This window comes from Schistocerca cancellata, chromosome 1 (assembly GCF_023864275.1).
Source record: "Schistocerca cancellata isolate TAMUIC-IGC-003103 chromosome 1, iqSchCanc2.1, whole genome shotgun sequence".
Taxonomy (NCBI): domain Eukaryota; kingdom Metazoa; phylum Arthropoda; class Insecta; order Orthoptera; family Acrididae; genus Schistocerca; species Schistocerca cancellata.
In genome coordinates this window covers 1,202,163,451-1,202,180,610 of record NC_064626.1, presented here as the reverse complement: position 1 = coordinate 1,202,180,610, position 17,160 = coordinate 1,202,163,451, and the positions used below count along the sequence as shown (strand labels likewise).

General features: G+C 41.4%; 1 protein-coding gene across 2 annotated transcripts in view; it reads right to left on the bottom strand.

Moving 5' to 3' along the window:
* LOC126094596 (lachesin) overlaps positions 1-17,160 on the bottom strand; it is a 326,905-nt gene that overhangs the window by 130,592 nt on the left and 179,153 nt on the right. For both annotated transcript variants that reach the window (XM_049909067.1, XM_049909076.1), the window contains exon 5: positions 12,805-12,933. In XM_049909067.1, coding sequence (XP_049765024.1) covers positions 12,805-12,933 — 129 coding nt within the window. The remainder of the gene's footprint in view (positions 1-12,804; positions 12,934-17,160) is intronic.

Here is a 17,160-nt window from a genome sequence, read left to right as displayed (position 1 = left end):
GTCGTTTCTGAAAGTATTTGTATGGAGTGTAGCCATGTATGGAAGTGAAACATGGACAATAAATAGTTTGGACAGGAAGAGAATAGAAGCTTTCGAAATGTGGTTCTACAGAAGAGTGCTGAAGATTAGATGGGTAGATCACATAACTAATGAGGAGGTATTGAATAGAATTGGGGAGAAGAGGAGTTTGTGGCACAACTTGACGGGAAGAAGCGACCGGTTGGTAGGACATGTTCTGAGGCATCAAGGGATCAAAAATTTAGTAATTGAGGGCAGCGTGGAGGGTAAAAATCGTACAGGGAGACCAAGAGATGAATACACTAAGCAGATTCAGAAGGATGTAGGTTGCAGTAGGCACTGGGAGATGAAGAAACTTGCACAGGCTAGGGTAGCATGGAGAGCTGCATCAAACCAGTCTCAGGACTGAAGACCACAACAACAACAACAACAACAACAACAACTCACTATTGTCTTAAGGCCACACCCCGGCACGCAGTCGTCACACTGGCTTTTTAAGTATTTGACACACCTACTTGAGAAGTCAGTGTGACAAGGGATGGTATGAAGATGGTACTGTGTACCGAAACCGGCAGCCAGTCGACAAAATAAGTAAATTGCGACAATAGACTAAGACAAACTTTTTGAGTACGTCACTGGTTGGTGTTCCAGCGACCATCTGTCGAGTGTATGTGCAAGAGTTTTACTGAGGAAATATTCGCCCCATTTCAAAAGAGTGTAGCTTTAAACACACGAACATACATCCTTGAGGTACTTTTTACATAACATTTTGACTTACCTTTCACAAACATTCAATGAAGGGTTTGTAGTAATTGAATTAAGCAAAATGTGAAGGACAAACATCACCATAAAATAAGCCAGGCATCATCCATATGAGAAATAGCTAACTCACGTCTGGAACGACGAGCCTGTTTCTGTGGACTAAGTGCAAAACTCTTTTAAATCGACTCTTGGATGACTTGTGGTCTTCTCCTCAAGTAACGAATCAATTACAATACTGATTTTTTTAGCCGTTTCGTTAAATAACACTACCACTACTACACCATCTACATTTAGTCTCTCTGAAGAGGACCGCTACGATGACGGTCGGTACGTCGGTGGTGTGTAATAACGCAGCTGTACACCAAAAATTACTTTTTCTTTAAATTGACACTGGCCATAGAAACCTATGAACTTCAGCCAGTGCTGTGCTGACGCCATCTCACTACACATACTTGATAACGAACGAACGCCCTTGGTACCGACAGTCACGTGAACGGGCAGCTGCGCATGTATCACATCATATTTTTCATTTTATTGCTCAGTTTCTCAGAAGCTGAAAAATGCTCGGTGAATATCGTTGAAAGATTCCGAAATAAATGGTAGACTTTTTACGACACTATCTCATGCTAAGCCCAATAGCTTCTCCGCACCTTATCTCCTACATCTCCTCCCCCACCACTACTATCCTTTCCTGCTATAAACACTTCGCACACTGTTGTTACTGTTCCACGAATAGTTTGCATCTAAATACGAAATCCAGCTTGCACTGACATTGCACTTTATTCCCATTTGTACATGTCTTAACTTTTTGTACTAGCAGTAACAAACTAGTCCGTTCTGTTTCTTGGACCGGTTTGCATCTTTGTCTCACGGTACATTTAGTTCTATGCATCCACAATTTATGAAAAGATAGCCACCATAGCGCTTCGGCCCCTTTCTTGTGTTAGTTTTTATTACAAATTGATGTCAGCCAATATGGCTCTGTTAATTCATTCTATTATTTGTACTATAATTTTATATTTTTTTGTTATTTAGTTTTAATTATATTAGTTGTCAACTGTGACGATATACGGCGCCAATATTGCTACTATTTTGCCAGCTGAGCCGGCCATGGGAGCCGAGCGGTTCTAGGCGCTTGAGTCCGGAACCGCGCGACTGATACAGTCGCAGGTTCGAATCCTGCCTCGGGCATGGATGTGTGTGATGTCCTCAGGTTAGCTAGGTTTACGTAGTTCTAAGTTCTGGGGGATGATGACCTCAGATATTAAGTCCCATAGTGCTCAGAGCCATTTTCTGCCACCTGATGACAGGCATTACGGCTGCGTACGTTGGTATTTATTTTACGTTCTACATTTTAAATAGCGTGACCATTTTGTTGTTGAACTTTCATTATCTGTTCGTGTCTGTTATTCTTCATTAACAAAATTCACTTTTAGTTTTGTTGGTGTACGGCGCCATATTCTCTATTATTCTGCCACCTGACTTACTGTTATTTACTGTTTGCAATCTTTCCTAGAATTATAGTATTATCATGTGTATTTGCCTATTGTATTTTTATAATCTAACTTTTGGACTATGATGTCATTTATGACGAACTATGGCGCAACCACAGCTCTCATATTGCCATCTGGCGTGAATGCTCATCTCTAAAGTTTCTTGCTATGATTTTCACACTAGGTTGTTTATGAGTAATACGTGCACATCTTGTGAACTTTTACGTGCAACATGATGCGCATAGGTATGTTTTTGCCTGAAGTGCCTCGTGTGTAAAACTGAAAGTTGTTCTTTTTTTTTTTCACTGACTTGATCATCTTATGTAATTTTCATGTACCTTTACAGTCTTTAACAGATACCTGAAGATGAATGACTGAGAAACGTGGCATATTACGAGCAATAAAAAAATATTCAAATGTGTGTGAAATCTTATGGGACTTAACTGCTAAGGTTCGTCAGTCCCTAAGCTTACACACTACTCAACCTAAATTATCCTAAGGACAAACACGCACACCCATGCCGGAGGGAGGACTCGAACCTCCGCCGGGACACGAGCAATAAAGGTATTCTATTTCTGAAGCACGGCTTTTTGACTGGCGACCAATCCAGCCTTTATGCAGTAAAACTGTTAATTATTAACATGTCGCCTGCTTCCTATGTGACATTAAGTCGCAGTCGTGTTATCTTTAGAGGAACTTACTACGTATGGTACAAATTAAATCTAATCTTTATGTTCGCTGAAGTACACTACCAGCGAACCAGAATTTCTTAGGTAACGATAACTTGCGAAATTGCCCAAGGTTAACTGCATTATAAATTCGGAAAGGGGCATATCACTGTAATTTTTTGCATTTTACAGATATGAGTGTTTTGTCTTTTGTGGCCACCAGAAACAGAGGCGAATTCGAAGTGTGCGTTCCACTATTCGGAATAATTAAAACCTAGAGGAGGCCCACTCTTTCTCCGGAATAAAATCACGGTGATTTCACGAGCAGTAAATGAATTTCTGGGGATTTAGGAGGCCATTTATGCCTCTGAAAGCGACCATCAATAAAATGGGCCTACGCGGCTTATAGTCAGTCCTCTTTCTGGGGCGTGGGAGGAGTGGATTCCCTGTCAGTGACAACGGCTAGCCGATGGTTCCCTAGCGAGTGATCAGGGCTGATGGTGAGGGTGTGGGTAGGAGGGGGGGGGGGGGAGTGATGGAGAGAAGCCAGTGGCCACTGGGCGGCTGTTTCCGTGCCAAGACTGCGGAGGTCGTCTTTCACCCTGACAGAGGGCCGGTCGGCGCAAACGTCATATGCCTTGCCGGCTACTAAGGCTCTAAAATACTACCGCGCTCCGGCTGACCTATGGCCCGCGAGACCAAGGGCCTGTGGATGATTTATTTTTCCTCTAGTATCGTATATATGTTAGCTTCGCCGCTTAACATCGGACTGCTTTCTCATAGATTTTACTGATGGCGCCAATAGCTAAAGATGAACGACCCGGACCAAAAAGATCGTGTTTAAAATTATTGCATTACAAATAAGAAATTAGTTTTAAAAATTATAACCATTTCAACACCATGGTATAGTGGTCGTCCTGCAGCTCTATGTATCGTAGTGCACGTTAAATTGCATCCAGGCTGATTTTACAACGAACTGTACTCACAAGGGAACCTCCCCATTGCACCCCCCTCAGATTTAGTTATAAGTTGGCACAGTGGATAGGCCTTGAAAAACTGAACACAGATCAATTGAGAAAACAGGAAGAAATTGTGTGGAACTATGAAAAAATAAGCAAAATATACAAACTGAGTAGTTTATGTGGAGATATGCAACATCAAGGAAAGTCTGAGCTCAAGAGCGCCGTGGTCCCGTGGTTAGCGCGATCAGCTGCGAAACCAGAAGTCCTTGGTTCAAGCTTTCCCTCCGGTGAAAAGTTTAACTTTTTATTTTCAGTTTATGTGACAAACGCTTATGTTTTCATCACTTTTTTGGGAGTGATTATCACATCCACAAGAAAACCTAAATCGTGCAAGGTAGAAGAATCTTTTCACCCATTCGCCAAGTGTACAAGTTAGGTGAGTCGACAACATATTCCTTTCATGTGACGCACATGCCGTCACCAGTGTCGTATAGAATATATCAGACGTGTTTTCCTGTGGAGGAATCGGTTGACCTATGACCTTGCGATCAAATGTTTTCGGTTCCCATTGGAGAGGCACGTCCTTTCGTCTACTAATCGCACGGTTTTGCGGTGCGGTCGCCAAACACAGACATTAAACTTATTACAGTGAACAGAGACGTCAATGAACGAACGGACAGATCATAACTTTGCGAAAATAAAGATGGTAAACTTTTCAGCCGAGGGAAGACTTGAACCACGCACCTTTCATTCCGCAGCTGCTCACGCTAACCACGAGACCACGGCGCTCTTGAGCTCACACTGTTCTTGATGTTGGATATCTTGCACATAACCTACTCAGTTTGTATATTTTGCTTATTTTTTCATAGTTCCACACAACTTCTTCCTGGTTTCTCGATTGATCTGTGTTTAGATTTTCAAGGCCTATCGAATGTGCCAACTTGTAACTAAATCTGAGGGGGGTGCGATGGGGAGGTTCTCTTGTCAGGCTTATGTTTTCCACTGATCACATCGTATGTAGTGGGGCGATCACTGTGTTGTAGAAATAATTCAAAAGCAAAGATCGCTTAAATACTGTTTACTGGATGACCGTTTTCAACACACTAATGGTGCCATCATCGGATCTGTGAATATATAACAAGACAGGTTTGAGGAAGGGCTTACATGAGTTACACTATATACATTACTATTCGTGCAGTATCACATACCTGAATGTAAATTAACATTGTAAACCATTTGGATATAACGATACACGAGGCAGACCAGCTGATATAAAATCATTGTCACGAAAATTAATAAAATCTGCTCTCCTGGTCATTCTTTCCCATCAGATATGTAAAACCGAAGTCACATGACAAAACTATTTGGTACAGCGGTCGGCATCACACTGCCCTATTCCGCGCTGGTGTGCCTGCTGCGATTCTAGTGGTTCACAACCGGCCACTAGATAGCGCTGTCCCAGCAGTGCACACACAGTCCCACGGTGTAACTACTCACTATTGCGATACAACTTTTCTATTACTGCTAATCAAATACCGATGCAAAGAACACTTTCTCATACACTTACTGTACATACTATACATACTATGCATACTATACCTACTATACTTATTATAAAGTACATCAATTACAGAGTAAAAACATCTGAAACAAAGGCATTATGCAAAAAAATTTAGCGGTATTCTATAGGTGATTTTCCGAGCATAATAGATACACAACGCCCATCATATACGTCAATGAAATTTTGGTCCGCCGATTCTAATTGGTCGTTCAACAATTTGCCCGGAAACCTCTTTTTGTTTTTGTAAATTTCGATGTTTTCCAAGCGTCGGGTTTGCTTCCTTTAGGTTCTTTATGCAAGTTTTTCATACCTTGTTGCATATCAGTAATCTTATGGTTCGAGTCCCACAGATGGTCACCCAAAGCGGACCTGTTATGGGCACACGTGTGCTCACGAAAACGCGTAAAAAACGATCTTCCTGTTTGTCGCACATAAAAGCCTTCACATCCGCCACATTGTAATCTATATACCCGGGTGCTTCTAAATTTATCAGTGCTGTCTTCAATCGTATGCCTAAGTCTCGAGCGCAAACTATTTTGCGTGCTAAATGCCAGCCAGTACCACGCCGGACTTACGAAACTGTCGGTCTATTTTGTCAGAAATCGACCCTGGATATGTCATCGGAGCATACGTTTTACCCCTACTAATGTTAGATGGTCTTTGCTTCTTACCCTTGCTTTTTAAATTTTTGTATTCAACCTGTCCACCATGGCCGCATCATAACCATTGCTACAGGCTTGAGGACATTTATCTCTTGCCTAACGCTGCTCCGTTGCAATGGCAGCTTTAAGAGTCTGTGTATCATTGAGCAAAAACAGGACTTTTTATACTTAGATGGATGGTTGGATTGCGAAATGAATAACATGGTCTGTCGCTACTGGTTTCCTGTAAACGTTAAATGTAAGACGGCCGGCTGCTTTAGTAATGGTTCAAATGGCTCTGAGGACTATGGGACTTAACATCTGAGGTCATCAGTCCCCTAGGACTTAGAACTACTTAAATCTAACTAACCTAAGGATATCACACACATCCATTCCCGAGGCAGGATTCGAACCTGCTTTAGTAATAGTGATGTCTAAGTAGTTAATACTATTATTACTTTCAACTTCTACTGTAAATATGATCGGCGTATGCATAGCATTCAGCGCATTTAAATAATCATTGATGTTTTATCTATCACCTATCACGAGGGCTATAATGCCACCTTCAAATAGTTTCATCTTGTGATTTCGGTTTTACATGCCACATGGAAAAGAATGACCAGGAGAGCAGTTGTTTATTAATTTTTGTGACAGGGCTTTTATATCACCTGGTCTGCCTCATGTATCGTTATATCCAAATGGTTTATAAATGTTAATCTACATTCAGTTATGTGATACTGCACGAATAGTAATGTACATGGTGTAACTCATGTAAGCCTTCCCTCAACCCTGTCTTGTTATATCTTCACAGATCCGATGATGGCACCTTTAGTGTGTGTAAAAACCGGTTATCCAGAAAACAGTATTTAAGGGATCTTGGCTTTTGAATTATTTCTACAACACAGTGATCGCGCCACTACGCACTATGTGTTCACTGCAAAATAGTATGAAGCGCCAGGCATTGCGACAGATTTAGGCCTTGTAATCTTTAAAGACAAGATTAGCTAAATATAATTACATATAGCTTTTACTAAGAAATGTTTTTCATCAGGTGCTCTACCGTTTCACATTTGTTTCCATACACTTTTTCTTTTATATATCGCCGTAGACAAAAATTACAGAATTCCGACGAACTAGGTGGCGTCACTCCTTTGCTTGCTGTGCATTCTGTTGTCGGGGACTCATGCGGGACCCGCGAGAAATACGGGCCTTGCAACAAACTTGTGACGTCACACCACTCTCGGTGTCCGCCATACTTTCGGCTCCGTGCAGGACCCACCGGGAAATCAAACTTTCAATAAAAAGGTACCCAATAAACGTCATAACTTTATTGTGTGCTATCGAGAGCTTTCGTGCATTTAAATGCGCAGTTAAAAATTATTAACCACATCAGAAATAGTTATTCGCTCCCCGCCAGAGACGGCTGCTGCCATTCGTAACATCTGCAGTGTTACTTGCTGTGACGTAAGCGTCCCTGCCTGCCACTCTCGTGGGTCTCGATTTCGTGAATGCGACACAGCGATTCGCGGGACGTAAATCCATACCGCTGGAAAAAAAAAAAACCTTAGTACCTTTCATTTTCGTTTAATTGATAGTTGAAGTTCTGGAAAGTTTAAAGATAAACATCTGTACCTGTGATATCGATAGCTACGATACCACGGCGTAGGTGCAAGTTCTTAAGTTGGTACTACGACATGATGAGAGAATGGTACAAGGAGAATCCAAAGAGGATAAGAATTGGAAGTGCAAAAGATGATATTAGCTTAAACTGCTTGGGATTCGCTGATGATCTTGCTCTCCTAGCCAACACCGTTCAAGAAGCCAGGCAACAAGTGAAATCACTACAAGAAATAGCAGAGAAAGTAGGCCTTAGAATATCATTTGAAAAAACGGAGATTATGCTAACTGATCCACCACTTGCAAACAAAATTACAATAGGAGAACAGGAAATCAAAATTTAAGTATTTAGACGAAATAATAACATACAATCTAAATGAGAAGCCATCATGGCAAAATAGAATAAAAAAACTGAACTATGCAAATTACCAAAACTACATACAACAAAAAAGCCTATCATAGATGCAAAATTAAAAACTATAAAACAGTTACACAACCAGAAATAACGTATGCAGCTGAAACTATCTTCAAAACAACTAATACAGCAGAAATTGACAGAATACTAAAAATAGAAAGAAGAATAATTAGGACATGTATAAATAAACAGTATAAAATAAATGGACATTGGAGAATAGTATCAAATGAAACAGTATACAAGAAAATAGAACCAGTCATGAGCACAATCAGGAAGACATTCTTTGGACATCTGATGAGAACTCCAGAAAACAGAATTAGTTAAAAAATAATACAAAAATTGTGGAATAGAAAGAGCGTCATTAAATGGATCACAGAAATTAAGGACGATATAAAAGAACTTCAAATTACAGTAGATGACCTAAAAAACAAGACAGAGAAAACCAGAATACTGCAAGACCCGCAAACCAGACTACAAATGAAAATCAATAAAAGGAGTACAGGAAGAGTTGTCTCAGATGAAGAAAGAAAGAAAATATCTGAAAGAATGAAGAAATATTGGGCAGACAGAAGAGCAAAACACCTTTCATATAAGAATAGCCTCTAATAATTATATTACCTAAATATATTAAGTTATTGTCGAACCAAATTGTATCCATTTGTAACAACTTGTTTAGAACTTTGTATTTTTGACTACAGTGGTCCAATGAAGGCCATAAAATAAATAATAATAAAAAAAACTACGACAGACACCGACGACAGCGCCCTCTAGCCGGCGCTGTGGAGCTGTACGAACGTCGCTCCGGATTCAGCGCATCTAATCACGAGCAGACGGCCGGGACGCTTCGCTTCATATAGAGACTTTACACTACTTACGACGGGTCTGAGGCTTCGCACCTACGTGCTCATCTGTACAAAGTTATGTGTGCTTCCGTAGATATTCATGCACCAGCAAACCACTTTCACTTACTTGCAGTACCGACGTGTTTTACCTCACCTGCTCCTACTCTCTTCCTTCATTCGGCCAACCTTTCAGTTTTCAGGAGCAGACCCACCCACCGCCTTCCATTCGGGATACATAAGTACCGACAGTGGTACCAAAGAACATCGGTTCGATAACTGAACTAACGGAACCTGAGTACGAAACTCAAAGTATTTGTCGTGAAGAGGAATTTTATGCGCAGTAAGGGTGTTTCCGATGAATAAGTAGCGCAGAGTTTGGCTACCTACATGACCAATCTCTACTATAAAATGCACTGTTGTCTCAAATACAGCAAGACGAGACTACACTTGAGACCTTCTATGCGAAAGTGGCGTGGCATAGTGTTTCGATTAAACTGCAACGCATAAAAAATTAAATTATCAACTCCGCTGAGTACCATAAGGCATTAAGCAATCCAGCCAAGAAAATCTGAGAAATCGGATATTTTCTTCGTGTTGCTGTAATTTTCTGCAAAAGTTTTGGAACCGATTCCGCAGTTCGAAGTGCAGTTGATGAGGACACGTAAAATTAAAGGCAACGACACCGAATGGCCATTTATCTCTCAGCTTTTGAGCAGTACTTTCGTCAAGAGTACTGGAGTTCGGGTATATTTGATGGAAAACTTTGTGAGTCTTTATAATGAAGCAGCACGCATGTAAGCTTAAATTATATAAAACATTTTAGTCAGACAATAAAACATACTGTACATTGTACCTGAATAACTGAGAGTACGAGAGAAAGATTATCACAGTACTTCCATGCAACAACCAACAGCTCAAACTGAATAATTAATGAACTAAATCATCACTCTCCAGGAAATGTACGCTTATATGAAACACGCAGGCAGATAAAACTTTGTGTAGGACCGAGACTCGCATTCTGGACCTTTGCCTCCCGCAGTACTGGCCTCCACCAGTACTTGTCAAAGGTCCCGTATTCGACTCTCGGTCCGGCACACAATTTTAATCCGCCAGTAAGTTTCATATTAACAGTTAAAGGATGTTAAAATTTCATCTTGTACCATCGCAGTAGCTTCCATCTAGGCATGTCACAACTATGTTCCTCTGTGACTAACAGGAGCAGAGGCCACGATGTAAACTATATGTGCTTTTCTCGCCCCAATATATTTCTGTTTTCTACTCTCCATCTCATTTGCTAATTTTAGCCGTTATTTGTCGCTCTTCCTCTGACCAAGTAATATCTTCTCTACACCGATTCCTTTTGTACTGTTTTCATACGCTTCTGTTGGATGTTACTTCCCACGGTCCCCAACAAAGTAGTGAGAAAATTGCTTAGGGTTAATGAGACCAATAATTCTAAAATTTCACATATCCATAGCCACACGTAAAGTAATTATTATTACTATACTGTTATTCCCAGCTACGGAGCGTGACTACGGCGATATATAAAAGGAAAAGTGTATGGAAACAAATGTTAAACGCTAGAGCACCTGATGAAAAACATTTCTTAGTAAAAGCTATATGTAATGATACTTAGCTAATCTTGTCTTTAAAGATTACAAGGCCTAAATCTGTCGCAATGCCTGGCGCGGCATACTATTTTGCAGTGAACACACAGTGCGTAGTGGGGCGATCACTCTGTTGTAGAAATAATTCAAAAGCCAAGATCGCTTAAATACTGTTTTCTGGATAACCGGTTTTTACACACACTAAAGGTGCCATCATGGGATCTGTAGTCGCTGATGTGCTTGCTTTCTTCTTTTCGCAAAATCGCATCTTTGCACTGTGCTTTTTCTTACGTTCTTCTGCCCACGTTCACATATGTGTTACACTTGGTTTAGTTTTAAACTGATGCTTGTCAGTCAAAATTCTCAGTGCATCTCTCTCCTACAAAATTATTTATGTAGTGATTATTTCCTCAAGGTTTTCTTCATTCAAGTTTCCAGCTGTTTTTAGTTTCCTTAAGACAGCAAGGTAGAGAATTGATTTTGTCATTCTGCTATCGTTCATTCATTTTTCGCTGAAAGTGTCCGAGATTTCCTCCAAGTTTTGATACAACTCGTTAGACATCTCTCTCGCCCTGGTTCCCTCAACAACAACCGCACTAAAAATTTTGCTAGGTTTTTTTTTTCTTTTTATCTGTTTATAGTTAATGATCTACCTCCAATGATGCCATTCTGAGATTTAACTATTGTTATGTGGTGTTTTAATTTTACATTAAGAAATATTGTTTTGTATTGTACCTATTCCATGTAATCCTATAAGATTGAGTAGTTCAATTATTCTCTCTTTGTTGTCTTCACGATTTGGTTCCAGAGGGTTAGATGATTTCTCTTACAACTTAAATTTTTCTGCTTGATATTTTTTGCCAGAAAGTGTAAAAGTGGAAAGTTCATCTAGGTATCGAGGAAGACTTTCGATGTATTAGGTTTTCTGATTAGACGTTTTGAGTCCCTTTTAACTGCTGTTTCTCTGGAGTTTGAAGGGAATGTGAGATCGTCTGCATATGCGCGTCAGGTTGGGTTTCTCCCCGTCGTACACGTTCACTGAAAAACAAGAAGCCACACGTTTTCTACCAGAGAATAAGATGAGTCCTTGCAGGAAAAATGACATTGGTAAACCAAGGAACTTACCAAGCAACAGAACATCTTCTTATAAAGGAGCAATATGGTACTCAGGAAAAGATATCGGAAGAGCCAAATCGAATCCACAACCAGCATATGCCACACTTCCCTAAATAAATTTGAGTTGTTTGTGGCCTGTCAACGGTTATTCCTTTTACTTCTCTATCCTGTCTCCCAATTACTTTTTCTATTACAACACCAAGGGGGATTGTGCATCTCTCTGCCCGGCCCATGTTTTTGTATCGAAAGTTTCAGATCTTTCACCTTGGAATTGGTTCCACACACTACCTACCTTTCCTAAAACCAGCTTCATATTAGCCCATTATATAGTCAGTTTATGATCCAAGACTTTTAAGTATGATTTCTGAAAACATTTTGTAACTAACTGGCAGAAATGAAATTCCTCTGTAGTTATTTATATGAGTTTTATCGCTTTTCGTGTGTACTAAGTTAATTATCATCATTTCATTTGCCTTTCTTCTAGCACACAAACTTCACTTTGTACCTAGTGAATTAATTCACTCCAAGCTATCAATATGTGGCTATAATTATCGCGCACACAGTGTAAATTTCATTATGTATCATGGCATTAGGCTTCAGTGACGACAGTACTGTCGTCTTCTAAGCCAGTATTGTTTAAATTTTTGCAATACGTGTCTTGTACTTCACACACTTGTTTGGTAATGTTTTGACTATTAAGTAAATTTTGTAAACTCCCAAGGACGACAGATAAATGTGTCGAAAAAGGTTAAGTGAAATAACGATGTCAATTGTCCACCTGACGACTGAATATTTTTCTGAAAAATAAATAGAAAATAATAGACACCACAGATGCTGGAAAAATAGGAGCTATGAATAAAATCGTAGATCGTAGTGTGTATTCACTGAAAAAGTCTGATTGGATGTAATTCTGTAAGGTGAAATTAATGAATTGAATAAATTACTTAGTGAATGATGCCCGTAATGTGATCGGAAGATTGGGCGATAGGGAAAAAGTGAAATCATCAAATGGGTTCGCTTTTGTCTTGCACACACTGAATGAGCGAGGTGATGTTAAGGACAAGCTGTGAGAGCCACGTGGTAATGTCAGCAAGTAACTCACACTCAACGTCTACGATGATCCGCTTGCTGACGGATGGAGGCACTGAGTTGCTGGCGATGCACAGGTAGGCGCCCATCTCCGTCCGCGAGATGCGCGTCAGGTTGAGCTTCTCCCCGTCGTACACGTTCACTGGAAAACAAGAAGCCACACGTTTTCTACCAGAGAATAATATGAGTCCTTGCAGGAAAGATGACATTGGTAAACGCAAGGAACTTACCAAGTAACAGAAAATCTTGTTATGAAGGAGCAATATGGTACTCAGGAAAAGACATCGCAAGAGGCGAATCGAATTCACAACCAGTCGTGTCACAGAGGCAGACTTATCGGTTCAGTAACAGTGTAAGTAGGCTGTTTATGTCTTCTTATTGGCAACGTTACGTAGCGCTCTGTGGCTAGTTTGCATTGTTGTCTGCCATTGTAGTGTTGGGCAGCGGCAGCTGGATGTGAACAGCGCGTAGCGTTGCGCAGTTGGAGGTGAGCCGCCAGCAGTGGTGGATGTGGGGAGAGAGATGGCGGAGTTTTGAAATTTGTTATACTGGATATTATGAACTGCTATATATATTATGACTATTAAGGTAAGTACATTGTTTGTTCTCTATTAAAATCTTTCATTTGCTAACTATCCCTATAATAATTACGACGAGCGGAGCTTATCAGCACCACTGTGTAGTGAATTAACAGAAATTCAAAGTAGTAATTTGGTAATTGTGCATAGGGAAATGGAGCGGGCGGCAAACAATGGCGTAGGCAGTGAAACAATTAGTGAACAGGGTCGCCATATGAAACATCCCCTTTGAACAATTTATACAGGACTGTGCTTAAACTGACACACAATATTTTTTTAGCGCAACGCAATCTGACTTTCAGAAATCCCTACAAAGGAATGGCCCTGACTAACATTAACCTGTACCTTTCACAAATCACATACCTCACCAAAAATCTTCGTTACTCGAACTACTGCAATACAGCGAGCGCCACTACTGCCAGCTAAATAAAAGATTCAAACTACGGAAGTCACTAACTACTGATAGGGATGGTTAGCAAATGAAAGATTTTAATAGAGAACAAACAATGTATTTACCTTAATAGTCATAATATATATAGCAGTTCATAATATCCAGCATAACAAATTTCAAAACTCCGCCATCTCTCTCCCCCCATCCACCACTGCTGGCGGCTCACCTCCAACTGCGCAACGCTACGCGCTGTTCACATCCAGCTGCCGCTGCCCAACACTACAATGGCAGACAACAATGCAAACTAGCCACAGAGCGCTACGTAACGTTCCCAATAAGAAAACGTAAACAGCCTACTTACATAGAAAAAAATATTGTGTGTCAGTTTAAGCACAGTCCCGTATAAATTGTTCGAAGGGGATGTGTCAACAGTTTGAAGAAATCCTTAAAATTAATGTACGACTGGCGTTTAATAAGTAATGCAACACTTTTTTCTCTGAAAGCAGGTTGGTTCATTCAGTATACCACTAGACCATAGTATTTACCATTCTTCGGGTTACAAAATTCTACTTTTCAACATAATCTCCGTTAAAGCGGCGGCCTTACGCCTCCTTACTGAGGGCCTGTGTGACCGCCTGGTACCACTCTTCTAGTCGACGTAGGAGACTACCTCTCGCTGCATCAACAACCTCCCCATCATTCACATACTGCTTCCCGCGAAATGCATCATTCATTAGGCCGAACAACTAGAAGTCGGAAGGTGAGGAACCGAGCATGCACACACCTTTCAGTACCACAACTGGTGGACTTGTGAGACAGCACTACCACCGAGACTTCCAGTTGAGCAGCGAAATTTTTGATTGTGAACGGTCGATCACCTCGAGTGAGAGTGTTTGCACTTCCCAGCACTACGAGCAGCAGTTATGTACGCAGGCGATGGGGCAGGCTTGCAAAACTTTCTTGCGATGTTGACAGACGCCTCGCCCAATGACTTACCGTCCTTTTGTTTACTGCTCGAGCTCCGCAGGTATTCTCAAAACGCCTATGAACATACTCGTATTCAATGCTCTGGCTTTTCGCCGAAAGAAACTCAGTGACAACTCTCTGCTTGTAACGCATCTCCGTTACAGATGACAGTTTCAAAGGTGCGTATAGCGCCGCCAACTAGCGGAACCTCATGAAACTATAGAGGGTGAAGTGTGGCTATTACACTGTGTCCCTCAACAAATTCCACATTTTTTTCCATTGAAACTGACCAAGGAAGAAATTGTGTTGCATTACTTACTGAAAGCCACTCGTATATCAACTAGCTGCAGCTACACCCACAGTCCTGAAATCTCAAGAATATTTCATCATTTACTTCGAAATTAATATGACATGTCAACTTCCACGACATACCGTGTTCCCTCTTTCTACAACCCAAATCTTCACGCACAAACAAACCAACGTTTCTGTTTCTCTTATCGTACATTTTTGCTCGTGTCAGTTTTTCCTATTACTCATGCTACACCCTTTACACCGGTGCCAGCTTCCATAGCTTAGTTATTGGCAGTACGGTAACTCAGCGTGTTTGGGTATGGCACTGCCCACGCTCTGTAATAGTAAAAGCTCAATTACGTTTCTCATCGAAAGAATTTGAATGTCTTGTGACATCCGTACAGAACAATGATGAAAAAAAAAAAAAACAAAACAAAACAAAACGGATCAACTGAAAGAAAGAAAGAAGGTGTCTAAAAGTGGTCAGCTCATAAAACTGCCATGCACAGCACTCGGGTTCAAGTCCCGCACTGTCACGGATTTTCATTTATGGAAGGACTGGACAGAGGACCACTAAGTCTCTTGATGCCAATTGAAGAGCTTCTTGAATGAGAAGTGTCGGATACAAAATCTGCAAATCCGGGATGGTCCTGCTCTTACCCCCCCCCCACCCTCATATTTCATGAACATGACGCCAGTGGTACAGGACGCCACGGTGGTCGGTCGGTCCCAAATGGTCCTACTGTGGTCAGAGTGGTGGAGTTCAGACATGGATATGTTACTTTTCCACCGGTGTATCACATGCCAACACCCAAAAGCATGATTTACACAACAAATGTTACTGCCCATCTAGATGTGTTCTTAACATCGTGACCGGTTTCGGTTCCATCGAACAGTCTTGAGATCTTAGAATTTCGGTTACAGAAGTAGGCCGTCCGATCCGTCAGCACCGCTTACTGTTGTTGCTTACATAATCAGATCTGAAAAAGTTTCAGCGGAGCCAAAGTCCGTCACAAGTTTAAAAGCATACGCGATCAACACTCACTGACAGTAAAATATGTAATGCAAAACCATTAACTACGGATTTGTGTACAATCTCAAGCAGACTGCTCTGGAAAGATACAGAAAGTAAACTTAGACTACGAGATCAAAAGTATCCGGAAACCTGGGTGAAAATGACTTCAGTATGGTGTTGGCCCACCCTTAGCCTTGACGACAGCTTCCACTCTCGGAGGCATACGTTCAATCACGTGTTGGAAGGTGTCTTGGGGAATGGCAGCCCAATCTTCACGAAGTGCTGTACTGGGGAGAGTTATCGACGTCGGTCGTTGAGGCCAGGCAGCAAGTCGGCGTTCCAAAACATCCCAAAGGTGCACTATAGGATTCTGGTCATGACTCTGTGCAGGCCAGTCCATTACAGGGGACGTCATTGTCGTGTAACCACTCCGCCACAGGCCGTCCATTATGCACAGGTGCTCGATCGTGTTTAAAGATGCAATTGCCATCCCCGAATTGCTGTTCAACAGTGGTAGGTAAGAAGGTGCTTAAAACATCAATACAGGCCTGTGCTGTGATAGTACCACGCAAAACAACAAGGGATGCAAGCCCTCTCCATGAAAAACACGACCACACCACCGCCGCCGAATTTTACTCTTGGCATTACAGACGTTAGCAGATGACATTCACCGGGCATTCGCCGTACCCACACCCTGCCATTGGGTCGCCACATTGTTTACCGTGATTCGCCATTCCACACAACGTTTTTCCACTGTTCAATCGTCCAATGTTTACGCTCACTACACCAAGCGAGGCGTCGTTTGGCGTTTACCTGCGTGATGTGTGGCTTATGAGAAGCCGCTCGACAATGAATTCCAATTTTTCTCACCTCCCACCTAACTGTCATAGTATTTGGAGTGGATCCTGAGGCATTTTGGAATTCCTGTTGATGGTGTGTATAGATGTCTGCCTATTACACATTACGACCGTTTGCAGCTGCCGACGGTCTCTGTCAGTCAACAGACGAGGTCGGTCTGTACGCTTTTCTACTGTACGTGTCCCTTCACGTTTTCACTTCACTATTACATCGGAAACAATGGTGCTAGAGATGTTTAGGAGTGTGGAAATCTCGAGTACAGACGTATGA